Source organism: Balaenoptera acutorostrata, chromosome 3 (assembly GCF_949987535.1).
Source record: "Balaenoptera acutorostrata chromosome 3, mBalAcu1.1, whole genome shotgun sequence".
NCBI lineage: Eukaryota > Metazoa > Chordata > Mammalia > Artiodactyla > Balaenopteridae > Balaenoptera > Balaenoptera acutorostrata.
The window spans coordinates 119417516-119439563 of NC_080066.1; the positions used below are offsets into that span (position 1 = coordinate 119417516).

Genomic DNA, 22048 nt, shown 5'->3' on the forward strand with positions numbered 1-22048 from the left:
AAGAGTAGGGATTTGGCTCTTGAATTGCCAGAGCCTTCATTTTTTTTTTCCAGAGAAACTGCAAATCTGCATTCTTATACGAAAATCTCTCAATTTAAAATTGTTGGCTATGAATTAATATTTTTGAAAAACCCTGAGCAATTGAAAAACATGTTTGCAGGTAGGATCCAGGCCACATTTGACCTCTGTTCTCTCTTCTTGGTAGGGTTACTTTAGATTTTCTATGCCTATGTGGAGTGTGGTCTCTCTTGCCTGGAATTGGGGCACTACATTATAGTCTAAAGAAACATTGAAGTAAACCCAGTAGGGGTTTCGGAAACTCTCACTGTGAAAATGTTACTGATTTAAAGGTTTTTCATTGTTCCTGTGAAAAGGCCAATAGTTGGACTTAAAATGATATAAACGAATACTACCCATCGTGCTTCAGCAAGCACAGTGAGCGCTCTACCATGAGAAGCTTTTTTGAGCTGGAATTTTGTTTATCAGTAGTTTTCATGTATATATGTATATATTAATTTATTGTTATTTCACAGGACAAATTAGCCCAGATGTCCACGATTTCTAAGCACTTTGGACTGAAATACAAAGAAGAATCGTACATCTTTAAAGAGCTTGAGAAGGTTCGCAAGGAGACTAAAAAGGAATTTCTCCGATTCAAGGAGAAGTTGGCCTCCAAGCCGGCTGTGGGTGAAGTCCCTGTTTTCGGCCTCCGGGTCCCCGGCCCGGCCCGGCATGGGGGGAAGTGGAGCGTTTCCCGCGCCAGACCCCAAAAGCCATCAGGCTCCCCTCGGGCCAAAGGCCGTGCGCCCCTCGCTGCGGCCCTCCCGCAGCCGGCGACCCGAGGCGCAGCGCGGCCCCCGGGCCCGAGCGAGGCGGTCGCTCCCGGGAAGACCCGGCCCTTCTGCCCCCAGGACTTCTACTTGCGGAGCTCCGCGTTCCTCCGGCACCGGCCCCAGAAGAAGCCGCCGGTCATCGCCTCCAGGGCGGGCACGTCCAGACCCGTGGTCCTGATGCCGCCACCTGCGCCCAGGGGGAAGGCCCGGGCGCACCGGGGCGCCAGGAGCCCACGGCCCGCGGGCTCCAAGCCGGTCCTCGACCCGGCCGGGGGCCGCGACGCGAGCCAGGAGCCGGCTCGGCTCGCGGAGGCCCGCAAGGCCGGAGAGAGGAAGGGCGGCTCCCTGTCCGGCGACGAGGGAGACTCGGAGGCGGCCGGCCGGCGGAGGAGAGTGAGGATTCACACCCGCTTCCTGCGCGAGGGCTCGCGCGGCGAGTCGCGGGAAGCCCCCGTGTCGGTTTCCAAAACCGACCGCGAGAGCAACCCGCCGAGCGACGCGCGGGAGGCCACCCCGCAGGCCCCGCAGCCCGTGCGAGCGATCCCGACCTCCATCGAGATCATCGCCTCGCTGCAGTCCGAGGCCCAGCTGGCCTCCGACCAGAGCATCAGAGAGCTCATCCAGAGCGTCCACGGCCAGAACTACGACATTAAAATGGAAGTAGGTGACCCAAAAGGAAAGTAGTATTTCTCCTGGGTAAATGTAACTTAAGGATACAAACATAAAATCAGTGCGTGTGGTGTGTTGTAAGCTAGACAAGCTAGACAAAACGCTGGGGTGTTATTCAGGTTCTTTGAATTTTGAATTTTCCATCGAGGGAGTATATCCTCTTTAAAAAGTGAAAATAATTGAGAGTATATTTCAAAAACTGGTACAAAGAACATTAGTTTTTTGACCTGAGTAATGCATCACCGGTAACCTTTCCTTTCAAAGTCTTTGTGATTAGTTAGTATTGATTTAGCAGATGTTTTATATGAAAGACTCAGTCTTTTTCTGTGCAGTTTATTATTATTAACAGTGAATCTATATCTTAAGAAGATCAATATATTACTAATAACTTGAATTTATAAGAGTTCTGTACTATTTTCAGTGAAAACCATTCTTTTAAAATATCTTTTATAAATTTACTTTGTAGGTCTTCCCCATTATAGAGACTATAAGTGATTATTTGTCCCAATGACAACCCCATCAGGTGGGTACCCATAAGAGCCCCATTTTACATAAGAGGCTTCCTGGCTTTAGTGAGGTTAAGAGGATTGGCTCACAGTCCTGCAACTAAGGCAGAGCAGAGCTGGGATTCCACCCCAGCGGGTCACACCCCAGAGAGTAAACTGGAACCATGCCAGGGCTGGCTATTTGTTGATTGTGATGTGTCCCCAGTAGGGAGCAAAGCTAGATAGGGTCATAGTTTAAGGTATTTTGTTCATTATATAGACTTCGCCTTGACAGGGACCTTCAAAGTAAAAATAATAACAGGGGAATCTGAATCCCACACAGAAAGAGAGAGAGGGAGAGAGGGAGGGAAGAAGGGAAGGAGGAAAGGACAAAGAGAGAGAGAGAGAGATTTTTTTTTTTTTGAGAATGGTAATGAGAATGGCACTTAGGGGGGAAGAAGATTCTATTACTGTTCTTGGCTGCAGCTCCAAACCTCTTGTTAGTACACAGAATACTGCTGCCACATTATGTCTTTAAAATAGTTTCAGCCCCGAATATACTCTTGGCTGTGATTTAAGGAATGTGATCCTAAAGCCCATTAGGGAAACAAAAACGTGTAACGACAAGAGTCCCCAGTGTCGTCTTTGACCTAATGTTTGTCGGCAGAATGGGACAAATGTTTTCAGTTAAGACCCATACCTCGATACGGTTACTGAACAAGATCAGTGTGACTGCTCAGGCCGTTTCAAAATGGGTATTTCTAATTAGGTTTTCTGTGGGCCTAACAGAAAATGAATCAGGGATGCATACTGGAGAGCCTCAATGGAGAGAACAAAGCCTCATTGCCTGCCCCTGTGAGAAGAACTCTGTGACATAGTCAAGGCATGTGACATGAAGAGGGGCCTATATTAGAAGCTGGCTCGAGGTCCCGTACAGTTGGGGAAAGTTACACTTTTAGAGCAAGGCCCCATAGAGAAAGTACATTTTGAAGGGTTCAAATAGAATAGAATATAAGAAGGGAGTGTATCAGTGATGAATGGGCCCTGGGACAGTGAATTCTGTTCTTTCTGGTATTCCATTTCTCTTGTGTATCCTTTTCTGGTGCTTCAGTTACTTGAATTGTTTTATGTAGGAGAGTGGCCTGAAGGATTAGGGTCAGAAGCCAGGGTCACTAACTAGCCCCGCATTGTAAGACTTGGCCAGTTTCAAATGCCTCAGTCCCATCCTGCCTTCCATTGTATTGATTTTTTTGTGTAGCTAGATTTTGTTCTTGCTTTTAAAACTTTGCCTCTGCCTGCCCCCCACCCAACAATTCCAGAAGATGGAGCTTTGCATTATTTTGGTTTCAGGAGTTTTATTAGGGTGAGAGGAGAACAATGGGGAATTTGTCGAAATGGCTGTGGCTGGGTAGGTTAAGAGAAAGCAATGAGAATGCAAGTGTAAAAGTGGTATCTAAATTATGATTTAAAAAATTCTAAAGATTACAATAAGGACACTTGTTTTAAACATTTGGAGTTTATATAAACAATGTTCTCTCCATGATAAGTAAGGAATATGGTTCTTTACTTTAGACATCTTAATTTGGAGCCAGTCCCTGGAGGGAAAGCCAAAGGATAAGACAGTCCTGGCAGGGTGTGCTGTCTCTGTTTAGAGTTTGGGCAGGGCCCTTTCAGACCTAGCATTCAGAGTTCCACAAACAATTACAGAGGCCAAAAGGTGCACAGAATATCTAAAGATTAAACTCAGCTGTCAAATGTAGGTCAAACATCTAAACCAGCGTTTCTCAACCTTGGCACTTAACTTTTTGTTTGAATAATCCTTCGTTGTGGGTGGCTGTCCTGTAACTGTAGGATGTTTAGAATTATCCCTGGCCTCTACCCAGTAGATGCCAGTAGTATGATCCTCTCGTCACCCTCCCCACCACCAAGCCATAACGATTGGAATATCTCTAGATGTTGCCGAATGAGACCCTGGGGAGAAGGGCAAAATCGCTCCCCTTTCAACCTCCCATCTAGTTAGGAACTACTGTCTTAAACGGTATGCATATACTATGACAGGAGGGATAGAAATGTTATAAGATCCTATGTTTGTTCTACTGAGGAGTTCAATACTATCACTCATAAAATACATTCTAATTATATGAGACTGAAGTTCAGAGACTACCTTCCAGATATTAATTGAGGATGAAGGAATCAGCCCATCCTGGCTTCTGTCATGTGTAGTTGTTTTTGGCCATATAGCTCAAAAGAAAAATGGCTTAACATGACCCAGGTAAGAGGGCATTCATGTCCCAAGGTCTTTTATAAACAAATAATGTATAGCTCACAAGCAAATGTTTTGTCATAAAACTTATGCCTGCCTTAACTTTAGGGAAGATGAAATAGATGTAATTTTACCTCTTCTTCCTGCTAAGTACAACTAAATACAAACCTTAGATGTTATTTATAAAACAAACATGAGAAGACTCCAAAAGGTGGAGAGAAGCAGACTGGTTAGGGACTTTGGGATCCAAGGAATCACACAACCTGATGAGTTCTCAGGTTTTCTTTTGGTCTCATGTCTGCCAGATTTGGAGCTAAAGAAGCTGGCAACCTAAGAATGCCAATGGGTGCAGACAGAAAAAGCCCCAGCAAAAGCCTGCTCTCTTTAGCTAAGGATCAAGAAAGGGGCAGCCTAGCAAGGTGAAACTTTTAGACAATAACTATGCTACTTTAGTCAGACACCAAAGAAAAACCTATGGCCCTATCCCCACCCCTGCCAGCCAGGGCTGAGGGGGGAGCCTAAACTTCCACTCTTACCAGGCTGAAACAAGGTACCCCCACTCCTTCCCTAATGATGTGGTGTTAGTGGAGAGTCAAGACTTTCAACACTGCCCAGCAGTAAAGAGGCTACCCTACCCACCCACCCCCCCGCCCCCGTAGTGTCACTGGACGCCTTGTAGGGAACGGTAATGAGAGACTTATATCCCTCCCCACCAGGATGGTATCAATAGAGGCCTAGTGGGGGCCAGGACTCCTACTCCCGCCCAGCAATAGCAGGGAACCCCTTACCTCTGGTGCCAGTGGAGACCAAGCTGGGAATTTGGACCACTACCCCTACCTGGTAGTAATGAGGCAGCCTTGGGCAGTTTCAGAGGAATGTTTAAATAAGATCCAGACTCTCATAATACCCCACATGTCCAGGTTTCAATAGAAAATCACTTGTTATACCAAGAACTGGTAACATTTAGACTTGGAAGAAAAAAAGACAATTAATACCAACATTGAGATGACTGAGATGTTAGAATTATCTGACAAAGATTTTAAAGAGGCCCTCAAAAAAAAAAAAAAAGCCCCAATGAGCAATAATAATGAGCACACTTGGAACAATGAGAAAAAGAGAAAGTGTTAGCAGAGAAATAGAAAGTCTCAGTAAAGAAACAGAACATACAAAGAGAACCAAAGAAAAATTTTAGAACTAAAAAATACAGTAATTGAAATAAAACTCAATGGATGGCTCAAAAACTGAACGGAGGGGAGACAGTGGAAAGAATCAGTGAACACAAGGATGGAACAATACAATTTTCTCAGTCTGAACAACAGAGAGACAATAGACTGGGGAAAAAAAAATAGAGCCTCTGGGACTTGTGGGACTATAACAGAAGATCTAACCTTCATGCCATCAAAGTCCTGGAAAATGAGAAAAGCCCAAATCAAAGAAACCCAAAGGAATCCACACCAAAACGTGTAATAGTCAAACTTTTGAAAACTAAAGAAAAAGAAAAAGTCTTTGAAAGCAATGAGAGAGAAACAATGTGTTACGTATAGGGAAAAGCAACTTGAATGACGGGATTTCTCATTGGAAACCATGGAGGCCAGAAGGATTGGCACAGCATTTTCAAATGCTGAAAGAAAAGAACTGTCCACCCAAAGTTCTGTATCTAGGGAAATTATCCTTCAAGAATGTAGGGAAAATCAAGACATTCTCAGATGAAGGAAAGCTAAGAGAATTTGTCACTCGCAATCTTACCCTAAAAGGATGGCTAAAGGAAGTTCTCTAAACAGAAAGGAATGATTAGAAGAAAGAACTTGGAAAAAACACCAGGAAGGAAGAAAGAATATAATAAGCAAAAACTATGGCTAAATACAATAGACATTCCTTCTCCTGAGCTTTTCAAATGTATTTGATGGTTGATGCTAAAATTGTAATGCTGTTTGATGTGATTTTAAATGTATGTAGAGGAAATATTTAAGACAGTTATAAATAGGGGAAGGTAAATAGATATAAAGGGAATATGGTTTCTATAGTTCACTCTAATTGGAAAATAACAATTCCAGGAGACTGTAATAAGTTATGTATATATAATGTACTATCTGGAGCAATGACCAAAAAAGCTATACAGAGAGATTCACTCAAAAAACATTATAGATAAATCAAAATAGAATTAAAAAATTTTAAGTAACCCACAGGAAGGCAGGTAAAAATAAACATAAGCAAAAAGCAGAGAATAAAAAGAAAACAAGAAATAAAGTAGCAGTTTCAAACTCAAATATATGGATAGCTACATTAAAGGTAAATGGTCTACATATACTGATTGAAAGCAGAGATTGGCAAGTGGATTCCATATATAACCCAACTATATATTGTTTACAAGAAACATACTTCCAGTATAATGATATAGGCAGGTTTAAAATAAAGCATGAAAAAAACATCAAGCACACCTTATTCAAAAGAAAATAGGAGGGACTAAATTAATTTCAGTTAAAGTAGGCTTCAGAACAAAGAAAATTACTAGAGACACAGTGGGCATTATAATATGATAAAACTTTCAATCCATTAAGAAGACAAAGCAACCCTAAATTTGTATGAACCAAACAACAGAGCTGAAAAAATATGTGAAGTAAAAACTGAAAGGAGAAATAGATGAATCTACAGTCATAGTTGAAGATGTCAACACCCTTCTTTCAACAATTGATAGAAAACTAGACAGAAATTTCCCAAGAATATAGAACTCAACAACACCATCAGACATCAGGATCTAATCTACATCTTTAGAACACTGCACCTAACAGCAGCAGAAGGCACATTTTTGTCACTGTCCATGTGACATATACTACGACCATATCTGGTCCATAAAAATGAACTTCAGTAAGTTTAGAAGAATTGACATCGGGGGAGACCTTCAAGATGGCAGAGGAGTAAGACGTGGAGATCACCATCCTCCCCACAAACACATCAGAAATACATCTACATGGGCTTCCCTGGTGGCGCAGTGGTTGAGAATCTGCCTGCTAATGCAGGGGACACGGGTTCGAGCCCTGGTCTGGGAAGATCCCACATGCCACGGAGCACCTGGGCCCGTGAGCCACAACTACTGAGCCTGCGCGTCTGGAGCCTGTGCCCTGCAACGGGAGGGGCCGCGATAGTGAAAGGCCTGCGCACCGCGATGAAGAGCGGTCCCCGCACCGCGATGAAGAGTGGCCCCCACTTGCCGCAACTAGAGAAAGCCCTCGCACGAACCGAAGACCCAACACAGCCAAAAATAAATAAATAAATAAATAAAGTAGCTATAAAAAAAAATTAAAAAAAAAAAGAAATACATCTACATGTGGAACAGCTCCTACAGAATACCTACTGAACGCTGGCAGAAGACCTCAGACATCCCAAAAGGCAAGAAATTCCCCATGTTCCTGGGTAGGGCAAAAGAAAAAAGAAAAAACAGAGACAAAAGAATAGGGACGGACCTGCACCTCTGGGAGGGAGCTGTGAAGGAGGATAAGTTTCCACACACTAGGAAGCCCCTTCAAGGATGGAGACGGGGGGTGGCGGGGGGGAAGCTTTGGAGCCATGGAGGAGAGTGCAGCAACAGGGGTGCAGAGGGCAAAGCAGAGAGATTCCTGCACAAGAGGATTGGTGCCGACCAGCACTCACCAGCCGGAGAGGCTTGTCTGCTCACCCGCTGGGATGGGTGGGGGCTGGAAGCTGAGGCTCTGGCTTTGGAGGTCAGATCCCAGGGAGAGGACTGGGGTTGGCTGCGTGAACACAGCCTGAAGGGGGCTAGTGTGCCACAGCTAGCCGGGAGGGAGTTTGGGAAAAAGTCTGGAACTGCCTAAGAGGCAAGAGACCATTGTTTTGGGGTGCACGAAGAGAGAGGTTTCAGAGCACCACCTAAATGAGCTCCAGAGACGGGCGTGAGCTGTGGCTATCAGCACGGACACCAGAGTCAGGCACGAAATGCTAACACTGCTGCTGCAGCCACCAAGAAGCCTGTGTGCAAGCACAGGTCACTGTCCACACCTCCCCTCCTGGGAGCCTGTGCAGCCCGCCACTGCCAGGGTCCCGTGATCCAGGGACAACTTCCCTGGCAGAACACACGGCGTGCCTCAGGCTGTTGCAATGTTATGCTGGTCTCTGCTGACGAAAGCTCGCCCCACATTCCGTACCCCTCCCTCCCCCTGGCCTGAGTGAGCCAGAGCCCCCTAATCAGCTGCTACTTTAACCCCATCCTGTCTGGGTGGGGAACAGATGCCCTCAGGTGACCCACAAACAGAGGGGGCCCAAATCCAAAGCTGAACCCCAGGAGCTGTGCGAACAAAGAAGAGAAAGGGAAATTTCTCTGTGCAGCCTCAGGAGCAGTGGATTAAACCTCCACAATAAACTTGATGTACCCTGCATCTGTGGAATACCTGAATAGACAACGAATCATCCCAAAATTGAGGCGGTGGACTTTGGGAGCAACTGTAGACTTGGGGTTTGCTTTCTGCGTCTATTTTGTTTCTGGTTTTATGTTTATCTTAGTTGAGTACTTAGAGCTTATTATCATTGGTGGATTTGTTTATTGATTTGGTTGCACTCTTTCTTTTTTTTAAATATATAGATGTATATATTTTTCCTTTTTCTCTTTTTTGTGAGTGTATATGTCTATGCTTCTTTGTGTGATTTTGTCTGTATACCTTTGCTTTTACCATTTGTCCTAGGGTTCTGTCTGTCCGTTTTTTGTTGTTTGTTTTTTTGTAGTATGGTTTTTAGCACTTGTTATCATTGGTGGATGTGTTTTTTGGTTTGGTTGCTCAGACTTCCCAAAACCTGTGTGGCTGACAGGGTCTTGGTGCTCTGGCCAGGTATCAGGCCTGTGCCTCTGAGGTGGGAGAGCCGAGTTCAGGACATTGGTCCACCAGAGACATCCCGGCTCCACGTAATATCAAATGGCAAAAGCTCTCCTAGAGATCTCCAGCTCAACAATAAGACCCAGCTCCACTGAACGACCAGCAAGCTACAGTGCTGGAAACCCTAGGCCAAACAACTAGCAAGACAGGAACACAACCCCACCCATTAGCAGAGAGGCTGCCTAAAATCATAATAAGATCACAGACACCCCAAAACACACCACCGGATGCGGTCCTGCCCACCAGAAAGACAAGATCCAGCCTCATCCACCAGAACACAGGCACCAGTCCCCTCCACCAGGAAGCATACAAAACCCACTGAACCAACCTTAGCCACTGGGGGCAGACACCAAAAACAACGGGAACTACGAACCTGCAGCCTGTGAAAAGGAGACCCCAAACACAGTAAGTTAAGCAAAATGAGAAGACAGAGAAACACACAGCAGGTGAAGGAGCAAGATAAAAACCCACCAGACCAAACAAATGAAGAGGAAATAGGCAGTCTACCTGAAAAAGAATTCAGAATAATGATAGTAAAGATAATCCAAAATCTTGGAAATAGAATGGAGAAAATACAAGAAACATTTAACAAGGACCTAGAAGAACTAAAGAGCAAACAAACAATGATGAACAACACAATAAATGAAATGAAAGATTCTCTAGAAGGAATCAATAACAGAATAACTGAGGCAGAAGAATGGATAAGTGACCTAGAAGATAAAATAGTGGAATTAATTACCACAGAGCAGAATAAAGAAAAAAGAATGAAAAGAATTGAGGGCAGTCTCAGAGACCACTGGGACAACATTAAACGCACCAACATTCAAATCATAGGGGTCTCAGAAGAAGAATAGAAAAAGAAAGGGACTGAGAAAATATTTGAAGAAATTATAGTTGAAAACTTCCCTAATATGTGAAAGGCAATAGTCAATCAAGTCCAGGAAGCTCAGAGAGTCCCATACAGGATAAATCCAAGGAGACACACGCCAAGACACATATTAATCAAACTATCAAAAATTAAATACAATGAAAAATATTAAAAGCAGCAAGGGAAAAACAACAAATACCATACAAGGGAATCCCCATAAGGTTAACAGCTGATCTTTCAGCAGAAACTCTCCAAGCCAGAAGGGAGTGGCAGGACATATTTAAAGTGATGAAAGGGAAAAACCTACAACCAAGATTACTCTACCCAGCAAGGATCTCATTCAGATTTGACAGAGAAATCAAAACCTTTACAGACAAGCAAAAGTTAAGAGAATTCAGCGCCACCAAACCAGTTTTACAACAAATGCTAAAGGAACTTCTCTAGGCAGGAAACACAAGAGAAGGAAAAGACCTACAATAACAAACCGAAAACAATTGAGAAAATGGGAATAGGCACATACATATTGGTAACTACCTTAAATGTAAATGGTTTAAATGCTCCAACCAAAAGACACAGGCTGGCTGAATGGATACAAAACCAAGACCCGTATCTATGCTGGGTACAAGAAACCCACTTCAGACCTAGGGACACATACAGACTGAAAGTGAGGGGATGGAAAAAGATATTCCATGCAAACAGAAATCAAAAGAAAGCTGGAGTAGCAATTCCCATATCAGACAAAATACACTTTAAAATAAAGACTATTACAAGAGACAAAGAAGGACACTACATAATGCTCAAGGGATCAATCCAAGAAGAAGATATAACAGTTGTAAATATTTATGCACCCAACATAGGAACACCTCAATACATAAGGCAAATGCTAACAGCCATAAGAGCGGAAATAGACAGTAACACAATAATAGTAGGGGACTTTAACACCCCACATTCACCAATGGACAGATCAACCAAAATGAAAATAAATAAAGAAACGCAAGCTTTAAATGATACATTAAACAAGATGGACTTGATATTTATAGGACATTCCATCCAAAAACAACAGAATACACTTCCTTCTCAAGTGCTCATGGAACATTCTCCAGGATAGATCATATCTTGGGTCACAAATCAAACCTTGGTAGATATAAGAAAATTGATATCATATCAGGTATCTTTTCTGACAATAACACTATGAGACTAGATATTGATTACAGGAAAAAATCTGTAAAAAATACAAACACATGGGGGCTAAACAATACACTACTAAATAACCAAGAGATCACTGAAAAAATCAAAGAGGAAATCAAAAAATAGCTAGAAACAAATGAAAATGAAAACACGATGACCCAAAACCTATGGGATGCCGCAAAAGCAGTTCTAAGAGGGAAGCTTATAGCAATACAATCCTACCTCACGAAAAAGGAAACATCTCAAATAAACAACCTAACCTTACACCTAAAGCAGTTAGAGAAAGAAGAACAAAAAAACCCCAAAGTTAGCAGAAGGAAAGAAATCATAAAGATCAGATCAGAAATAAATGAAAAAGAAATGAAGGAAACAATAGCAAAGATCAGTAAAACTAAAAGCTGGTTCTTTGAGAAGATAAACAAAATTGATAAACCATTAGCCAGACACATCAAGAAAAAAAGGGAGAATACTCAAATCAATAGAATTAGAAATGAACAAGAAGTAACAACTGACACTGCAGAAATACAAAGGATCATGACAGATTACTACAAGCAACTATATGCCAATAAAATGGACAACCTGGAAGAAATGGACAAATTCTTAGAAAAGCACAACCTTCCGAGACCGAACCAGCAAGAGATAGAAAATATAAACAGACCAATCACAAGCACTGAAATTGATGCTGTGATTAAGAATCTTCCAACAAACGAAAGCCCAGGACCAGATGGCTTCACAGGTGAATTCTATCAAACATTTAGAGAAGAGGTAACACCTATCCTTCTCAAACTCTTCCAAAGTATAGCAGAGGGAGGAACACTCCCAAACTCATTCTACGAGGCTACCATCACTCTGACACCAAAACCAGACAAAGATGTCACAAGAAAACTAGAGGCCAATATCACTGATGAACATAGATGCAAAAATCCTCAACAAAATACTAGCAAAGAGAATCCAACAGCACATTAAAAGGATCATACACCATGATCAAGTGGGGTTTATCCCAGGAATGCAAGGATTCTACAATATATGCAAATCAATCCATGTGATAAACCATATTAACAAATTGAAGGAGAAAAACCATATGATCATCTCAATAGATGCAGAAAAAGCTTTTGACAAAATTCAACACCCATTTATGATAAAAACCTTCCAGAAAGTAGGCACAGAGGGAACTTACCTCAACATAATAAAGGCCATATATGACAAACCCAAAGCCAACATTGTTCTCGATGGTGAAAAACTGAAACCATTTCCTCTAAGATCAGGAACAAGACAAGGTTGTCCACTCTCACCACTACTATTCAACGTAGTTTTGGAAGTTTTAGCCACAGCAATCAGAGAAAAAGTAATAAAAGGAATCCAAATCGGAAAAGAAGAAATAAAGATGTCACTGTTTGCAGAAGACATGATACTCTTCATGGAGAATCCTAAAGATCCTACCAGAAAACTACTAGAGCTAATCAATGAATTTGGTAAAGTAGGATACAAAATTAATGCACAGAAATCTCTTGCATTCCTATACACTAATGATGAAAAATCTGAAAGAGAAATGAAGGAAACACTCCCATTTACCATTGCAACAATAAGAATAAAATACCTAGATATAAACCTAACAAAGGAGTCAAAAGACCTGTTTGCAGAAAACTATAAGACACTGATGAAAGAAATGAAAGATGATACAAACAGATGAAGAGACACACCATGTTCTTGGATTGGAAGAATCAACATTGTGAAAATGATTATACTACCCAAAGCAATCTACAGATTCAATGCAATCCCTATCAAACTGCCAATGGCATTTTTCATAGAACTAGAACAAAAAATTTCACAATTTGTATGGAAACACAGAAGACCCTGAATAGCCAAAGCAATCTTGAGAAAGAAAAACGGAGGAAGAAAAAGCAATCTTGAGAAAGAAAAACGGATTCTGGAGGAATCAGGCTCCTGGACTTTAGAGTATACTACAAAGCTACAGTAATCAAGACAGTATGGTAGTGGCACAAAAACAGAAATATAGATCAATGGAACAGGATAGAAAGCCCAGAGATAAACCCTTGCACATATGGTCACCTTATCTTTGATAAAGGAGGGAAGAATATACAATGGAGAAAAGACAGCCTCTTCAATAAGTGGTGCTGGGAAAACTGGACAGCTACATGTAAAAGAATGAAATTAGAACACTCCCTAACACCATACACAAAAATAAACTCAAAATGGATTAAAGACCTAAATGTAAGGCCAGACACTATAAAACTCCTAGAGGAAAACATAGGCAGAACACTCTATGACATAAATCACAGTAAGATCCTTTTTGACCCACCTCTTAGAGAAATGGAAATAAAAACAAAAATAAACAAATGGGACCTAATGAAACTTAAAAGCTTTTGCACAGCAAAGGAAAACATAAACAAGACGAAAAGACAACCCTCAGAATGGGAGAAAATATTTGCAAATGAAGCAACTGACAAAGGATTAATCTCCAAAATTTACAAGCAGCTCAATATCAAAAAAACAAACAACCCAATCCAAAAATGGGCAAAAGACCTAAATAGGCAATTCTCCAAAGAAGATACACAGATTGCCAACAAACACATGAAAGGATGCTCAACATCATTAATCATTAGAGAAATGCAAATCAAAACTACAATGAGGTGTCACCTCACACCAGTCAGAATGGCCATCATCAAAAAATCTAGAAACAATAAATGCTGGAGAGGGTGTGGAGAAAAGGGAACCCTCTTGCACTGTTGGTGGGAATGTAAATTGATGCAGCCACTATGGAGAACAGTATGGAAGTCCCTTAAAATACTAAAAATAGAACTATAATAAGACCCAGCAATCCCACTACTGGGCATATACCCTGAGAAAACCATAATTCAAAAAGAGTCATGGACAGTTACAGAAAGACAGAGAAGATGAAAAGGCAGAGGGCTATGTACCAGATGAAGGAACAAGAAAAAACCCCAGAAAAACAACTAAATGAAGTGGAGATAGGCAACCTTCCAGAAAAAGAATTCAGAATAATGATAGTGAAGATGATCCAGGACCTCGGAATAAGAATGGAGGCAAAGATTGAGAAGATGCAAGAAATGATTAACAAAGACCTAGAAGAATTAAAGAACAAACAAACAGAGATGACCAATACAATAACTGAAATGAAAACTACACTAGAAGGAATCAATAGCAGAATAACTGAGGCAGAAGAACGGATAAGTGACCTGGAAGACAGAATGGTGGAATTCACTGCTGCGGAACAGACTAAAGAAAAAAGAATGAAAAGAATTGAAGACAGCCTAAGAGACCTCTGGGACAACATTAAACGCAACAACATTCGCATTATAGGGGTCCCAGAAGGAGAAGAGAGAGAGAAAGGACCAGAGAAAATATTTGAAGAGATTATAGTCGAAAACGTCCCTAACATGGGAAAGGAAATAGCCACCCAAGTCCAGGAAGCGCAGAGAGTCCCATACAGAATAAACCCAAGGAGAAACACGCCGAGACACATAGTAATCAAAGTGGCAAAAATTAAAGACAAAGAAAAATTACTGAAAGCAGCAAGGGAAAAATGACAAATAACATACAAGGGAACTCCCATAAGGTTAACAGCTGATTTCTCAGCAGAAACTCTGCAAGCCAGAAGGGAGTGGCATGGTATACTTAAAGTGATGAAAGGGAAGAACCTACAACCAAGATTACTCTACCCAGCAAGGATCTCATTTAGATTTGATGGAGAAATCAAAAGCTTTACAGACAAGCAAAAGCTAAGAGAATTCAGCACCACCAAACCAGCTCTACAACAAATGCTAAAGGAACTTCTCTAAGTGGGAAACACAAGAGAAGAAAAGGACCTACAAAAACAAACCCAAAACAATTAAGAAAATGGTCATAGGAACATACATGTCGATAATTACCTTAAACGTGAATGGATTAAATGCCCCAACCAAAAGACATAGACTGGCTGAATGGATACAAAAACAAGACCCATATATATGCTGTCTACAAAAGACCCACTTCAGACCTAGGGACACATACAGACTGAAAGTGAGGGGATGGAAAAAGATATTCCATGCAAATGGAAATCAAAAGAAAGCTGGAGTAGCTATACTCATATCAGATAAAATAGACTTTAAAATAAAGAATGTTACAAGAGACAAGGAAGGACACTACATAATGATCCAGGGATCAATCCAAGAAGAAGATATAACAATTATAAATATATATGCACCCAACATAGGAGCACCTCAATACATAAGGCAACTGCTAACAGCTATAAAAGAGGAAATCGACAGTAACACAATAATAGCGGGGGACTTTAACACCTCACTTACACCAATGGACAGATCATCCAAAATGAAAATAAATAAGGAAACAGAAGCATTAAATGACACAATAGACCAGATAGATTTAATTGATGTATATAGGACATTCCATCCAAAAACAGCAGATTACACGTTCTTCTCAAGTGTGCACGGAACATTCTCCAGGATAGATCACATCTTGGGTCACAAATCAAGCCTCAGTAAATTTAAGAAAATTGAAATCATATCAAGCATCTTTTCTGACCACAACACTATGAGATTAGAAATGAATTACAGGGAAAAAAACGTAAAAAAGACAAACACATGGAGGCTAAACAATACGTTACTAAATAACCAAGAGATCACTGAAGAAATCAAACAGGAAATAAAAAAATACCTAGAGACAAATGACAATGAAAACACGACGACCCAAAACCTATGGGATGCAGCGAAAGCAGTTCTAAGAGGGAAGTTTATAGCTATACAAGCCTACCTAAAGAAACAAGAAAAATCTCAAGTAAACAATCTAACCTTACACCTAAAGAAACTAGAGAAAGAAGAACAAACAAAACCCAAAGTTAGCAGAAGGAAAGAAATCATAAAGATCAGAGCAGAAATAAATGAAATAGAAACAAAGAAAACAATAGCAAAGATCAATAAAACTAAAAGTTGGTTCTTTGAGAAGATAAACAAAATTGATAAGCCATTAGCCAGACTCATCAAGAAAAAGAGGGAGAGGACTCAAATCAATAAAATCAGAAACGAAAAAGGAGAAGTTACAACAGACACCGCAGAAATACAAAACATCCTAAGAGACTACTACAAGCAACTTTATGCCAATAAAATGGACAACCTGGAAGAAATGGACAAATTCTTAGAAAGGTATAACCTTCCAAGACTGAATCAGGAAGAAACAGAAAATATGAACAGACCAATCACAAGTAATGAAATTGAAACTGTGATTAAAAATCTTCCAACAAACAAAAGTCCAGGACCAGATGGCTTCACAGGTGAATTCTATCAAACATTTAGAGAAGAGCTAACACCCATCCTTCTCAAACTCTTCCAAAAAATTGCAGAGGAAGGAACACTCCGAAACTCATTCTATGAGGCCACCATCACCCTGATACCAAAACCAGACAAAGACACTACAAAAAAAGAAAATTACAGACCAATATCACTGATGAATATAGATGCAAAAATCCTCAACAAAATACTAGCAAACAGAATCCAACAACACATTAAAAGGATCATACACCACGATCAAGTGGAATTTATCCCAGGGATGCAAGGATTCTTCAATATACGCAAATCAATCAATGTGATACACCATATTAACAAATTGAAGAATAAAAACCATATGATCATCTCAATAGATGCAGAAAAAGCTTTTGACAAAATTCAACACCCATTTATGATAAAAACTCTCCAGAAAGTGGGCATAGAGGGAACCTACCTCAACATAATAAAGGCCATATATGACAAACCCACAGCAAACATCATTCTCAATGGTGAAAAACTGAAAGCATTTCCTCTAAGATCAGGAACGAGACAAGGATGTCCACTCTCACCACTATTATTCAACATAGTTCTGGAAGTCCTAGCCACGGCAATCAGAGAAGAAAAAGAAATAAAAGGAATACAAATTGGAAAAGAAGAAGTAAAACTGTCACTGTTTGCGGATGACATGATACTATACATAGAGAATCCTAAAACTGCCACCAGGAAACTGCTAGAGCTAATTAATGAATATGGTAAAGTTGCAGGTTACAAAATTAATGCACAGGAATCTCTTGCATTCCTATACACTAATGATGAAAAATCTGAAAGAGAAATTATGGAAACACTCCCATTTACCATTGCAACAAAAAGAATAAAATACCTAGGAATAAGCCTACCTAGGGAGACAAAAGACCTGTATGCAGAAAACTATAAGACACTGATGAAAGAAATTAAAGATGATACCAACAGATGGAGAGATATACCATGTTCTTGGATTGGAAGAATCAACATTGTGAAAATGACTATACTACCCAAAGCAATCTACAGATTCAATGCAATCCCTATCAAATTACCAATGGCATTTTTTACGGAGCTAGAACAAATCATCTTAAAATTTCTATGGAGACACAAAAGACCCCGAATAGCCAAAGCAGTCTTGAGGCAAAAAAATGGAGCTGGAGGAATCAGACTCCCTGACTTCAGACTATACTACAAAGCTACAGTAATCAAGACAATATGGTACTGGCACAAAAACAGAAACATAGATCAATGGAACAAGATAGAAAGCCCAGAGATTAACCCACGCACCTATGGTCAACTAATCTATGACAAAGGAGGCAAAGATATACAATGGAGAAAAGACAGTCTCTTCAATAAGTGGTGCTGGGAAAACTGGACAGCTACATGTAAAAGAATGAAATTAGAATACTCCCTAACACCATACACAAAAATAAACTCAAAATGGATTAGAGACCTAAATATAAGACTGGACACTATAAAACTCTTAGAGGAAAACATAGGAAGAACACTCTTTGACATAAATCACAGCAAGATCTGTTTTTGATCCACCTCCTAGAGTAATGGAAATAAAAACAAAAATAAACAAGTGGGACCTAATGAAACTTCAAAGCTTTTGCACAGCAAAGGAAACCATAAACAAGACGAAAAGACAACCCTCAAAATGGGAGAAAATATTTGCAAACGAATCAACGGGCAAAGGATTAATCTCCAAAATATATAAACAGCTCATTCAGCTCAATATCAAAGAAACAAACACCCCAATCCAAAAATGGGCAGAAGACCTAAATAGACATTTCTCCAAAGAAGACATACAGACGGCCACGAAGCACATGAAAAGATGCTCAACATCACTAATTATTAGAGAAATGCAAATCAAAACTACAATGAGGTATCACCTCACTCCTGTTAGAATGGGCATCATCAGAAAATCTACAAACAACAAATGCTGGAGAGGGTGTGGAGAAAAGGGAACCCTCTTGCACTGTTGGTGGGAATGTAAATAGATACAGCCACTATGGAGAACAATATGGAGGTTCCTTAAAAAACTAAAAATAGAATTACCATATGATCCAGCAATCCCACTACTGGGCATATACCCAGAGAAAACCGTAATTCAAAAAGACACATGCACCCGAATGTTCATTGCAGCACTATTTACAATAGCCAGGTCATGGAAGCAACCTAAATGCCCATCAACAGACGAATGGATAAAGAAGAAGTGGTACATATATACAATGGACTATTACTCAGCCATAAAAAGGAACGAAATTGAGTCATTTGTTGAGACGTGGATGGATCTAGAGACTGTCATACAGAGTGAAGTAAGTCAGAAAGAGAAAAACAAATATCGTATATTAATGCATGTATGTGGAACCTAGAAAAATGGTACAGATGAGCCAGTTTGCAGGGCAGAAGTTGAGACACAGATGTAGAGAATGGACATATGGACACCAAGGGGGGAAAACTGCGGTGAGGTGGGGATGGTGGTGTGCTGAATTGGGCGATTGGGATTGACATGTATACACTGATGTGTATAAAACTGATGCCTAATAAGAACCTGCAGTATAAAAAAACAAACAAAACAACTAATACTAAACTTTCATTGGGTTATTTGTATGGAAATATGTTAATATAAATGTTTCAGACATTACATGAAATTTCTAAAAATCTTATATTTGTATTTGTATGGAAATATGTTAATATAAATGTTTCAGACATTACATGAAGTTTCTAAAAATCTTATATTTGTATTTGTATGGAAATATGTTAATATAAATGTTTCAGACATTACATGAAATTTCTAAAAATCTTATATTTGTATTTGTATGGAAATATGTATGGAAATATGTTAATATAAATGTTTCAGACATTACAGGAAACTTCTAAAAATCTTATATGTTCTGGTATAATGTTATAAGTAATAATCCTAGTTATTACTTTAAAATGTATATCTCAGAAATAACTAATTTTCTTGTCAACTGCATTATTATGAACTTTCATCAAATCTTTAACCATGGTCATTTTTAAGTCTTTTGTCATTTACAGACAGTTCTGGGTGTACTCTGATGATTTTGCAAATATGTTCCTATAAAAGGGTTTCATCTTCAAGAAATTCATGGAAAAGACTCTGACAAGTACAGGTTTCTGGTAACTGACTGTACTGCTGAACTGAATGAATAAGCATTTTCAGAACTCTAATGAAAAACTGATGAACTCATAAAAGTGCTAACAAAAGATCAAGATGAAAAAAAATTAATTACATGGGACTGAGTGAACTGATGAGGATGAGTATAATTTTTGTGACTTTCTGTCTGAATTAAAAAAAAAAAATCCCACAAGGACTCAGAGGCAAAGAATATACAAATCAATTTTCACTGCAAAGTAAAGGAGCTGTTACAGTGGAGGATTACTGGACTGAATGTCAATATTATGACATAGTATGAGTGTGTTTCATGTTTGGTAATTGCAATCATTGTTGCTTTTGTTGTGGTCATCCATGTACAATGCTTGGTGTCAGTCTATTTATCTCTTGTAAAAATAAAATACAATGTGTGTGTGTGGGGAAAAAAAAAAAAAAAAAGAGTCATGTACCACAATGTTCATTGCAGCTCTATTTACAATAGCCAGGACATGGAAGCAACCTAAGTGTCCATTGACAGATGAATGGATCAATAAGATGTGGCACATATATAGAATGGAATATTACTCAGCCATAAAAGGAAACAAAATTGAGTTATTTGTAGTGAGTTGGATGGACCTAGAGTCTGTCATACAGAGTGATGTAAGTCAGAAGGAGAAAAACAAATACCGTATGCTAACATATATATGGAATTAAAAAAAAATGGTTCTGAAGAACCTAGGGGCAGGACAGGAATAAAGATGCAGACGTAGAGAATGGACATGAGGATACGGGGAGGGGGAAGGGGAAGCTGTGACGAAGTGAGAGAGTGGCATGGACATGTATACACTACCAAATGTAAAATAGATAGCTAGCAGGAAGCAGCCACACAGCACAGGGAGATCAGCTCAGTGCTTTGTGACCACCTAGAGGGGTGGGATAGGGAGGGTGGGAGGGAGACGCAAGAGGGAGGAGATATGGGGATATATGTATATGTATAGCTGATTCACTTTGTTATACAGCAGAAACTAACACACCATTGCAAAACAATTGTACCCCAATAAAGATGTTAAGAAAAAAAGAATTGACATCATATAGAGTGTGTTCTCTGCTCATAATGGAATCAAGCTAGAAATTAATAACAGACTGCTAATAAGAAAATCTCCAAACACTTGGGAACTAAACATTAGAGTTCTAAATAATCCATGGGTCAATGGGGAAGCCTCAGAGAAGTTTTGAAAATTGAACTAAATTAAAATAAAAGTACAAAATATCAAAATTTATGGGATGGAGGTAAAGCAGTGCATTTATCCTAGAGAAATGAAAACTTATATTCAAACAAAAACCTGAGATGAATGTTCATAGACACTTGTAGTACTTAATAACCAAAAACTAGAAATAACCCAGATGTCCTTCAAGGGGTTAATGGTCATATATTACTCAGTAATAAAAAGAAATAAAGTATTGATAGCTGCAACAACTTGGATGAATCCCCAGAAACTTATGCTGAAGCAAAAAATCCAATCTCAAAATGTTACATACTGTATAATTCCATTTATACTACATTCTTAAAATGACTAAATTATAGGAATGGAGAACAGATTTGTGGCTGCCAGGGGTTGAGGACAGGCTTGGAGTAGGGGAGGGTGAGAGGGAAGTATGTGTAGCTTTAGAAAGGCAACATGGGAAAGCCTCGTGGTGATGGAGATGTTTTGTATCTTGATTGTGTCAGTGTCAGTATCCTGCCTGTGATTTTGTATTATAGTTTTGCATGATATTCCCATTGGGAAAGCTGATAAAGGGTACATGAGATATCTCTGTATTATTTGTTACAAGTGAATATGAATCTACAATTACTAAAAAAAACAGAAACTTTAATTAAAATGTTACCAGATTCTTTATAAAATTTATTTTTACAAGTTGTAAGAAGAAACATAAGGAAACAGTAATAAATTCTCTTCTAAATCCCCTTTAACTCACCAACAGTAACCAATACTTGTTTATCCTTCTATTTATCTTAAGTGTTTAGTACAAATGTGTATGCATACGTACATATATAGGGGTTTTTCTTATAAAAATAAGAACATATGGTACACATTATTCTGCAGCTTATTTTTTGACACATATCAATGGAGATTGATTTTTTTTTTTTAAATTAATTTATTTATGGTTGTGTTGTGTCTTCGTTTCTGTGCGAGGGCTTTCTCTAGTTGTGGCAAGCGGCGGCCACTCTTCATCGTGGTGCGCGGGCCTCTCACTATCGCGGCCTCTCTTGTTGCGGAGCACAGGCTCCAGACGCGCAGGCTCAGTAATTGTGGCTCACGGGCCCAGTTGCTCCGCGGCATGTGGGATCTTCCCAGACCAGGGCTCGAACCCGTGTCCCCTGCATTGGCAGGCGGATTCTTAACCACTGCGCCACC

General features: G+C 39.9%; 1 protein-coding gene across 1 annotated transcript in view; it reads left to right on the forward strand.

The window, feature by feature from the left end:
* Positions 1-548: 548 nt before the first annotated feature.
* TTC6 (tetratricopeptide repeat domain 6) overlaps positions 549-22048 on the forward strand; it is a 213564-nt gene continuing 192064 nt past the window's right edge. The window contains exon 1 of the mRNA XM_057543850.1: positions 549-1493. Coding sequence (XP_057399833.1) covers positions 549-1493 — 945 coding nt within the window. The remainder of the gene's footprint in view (positions 1494-22048) is intronic.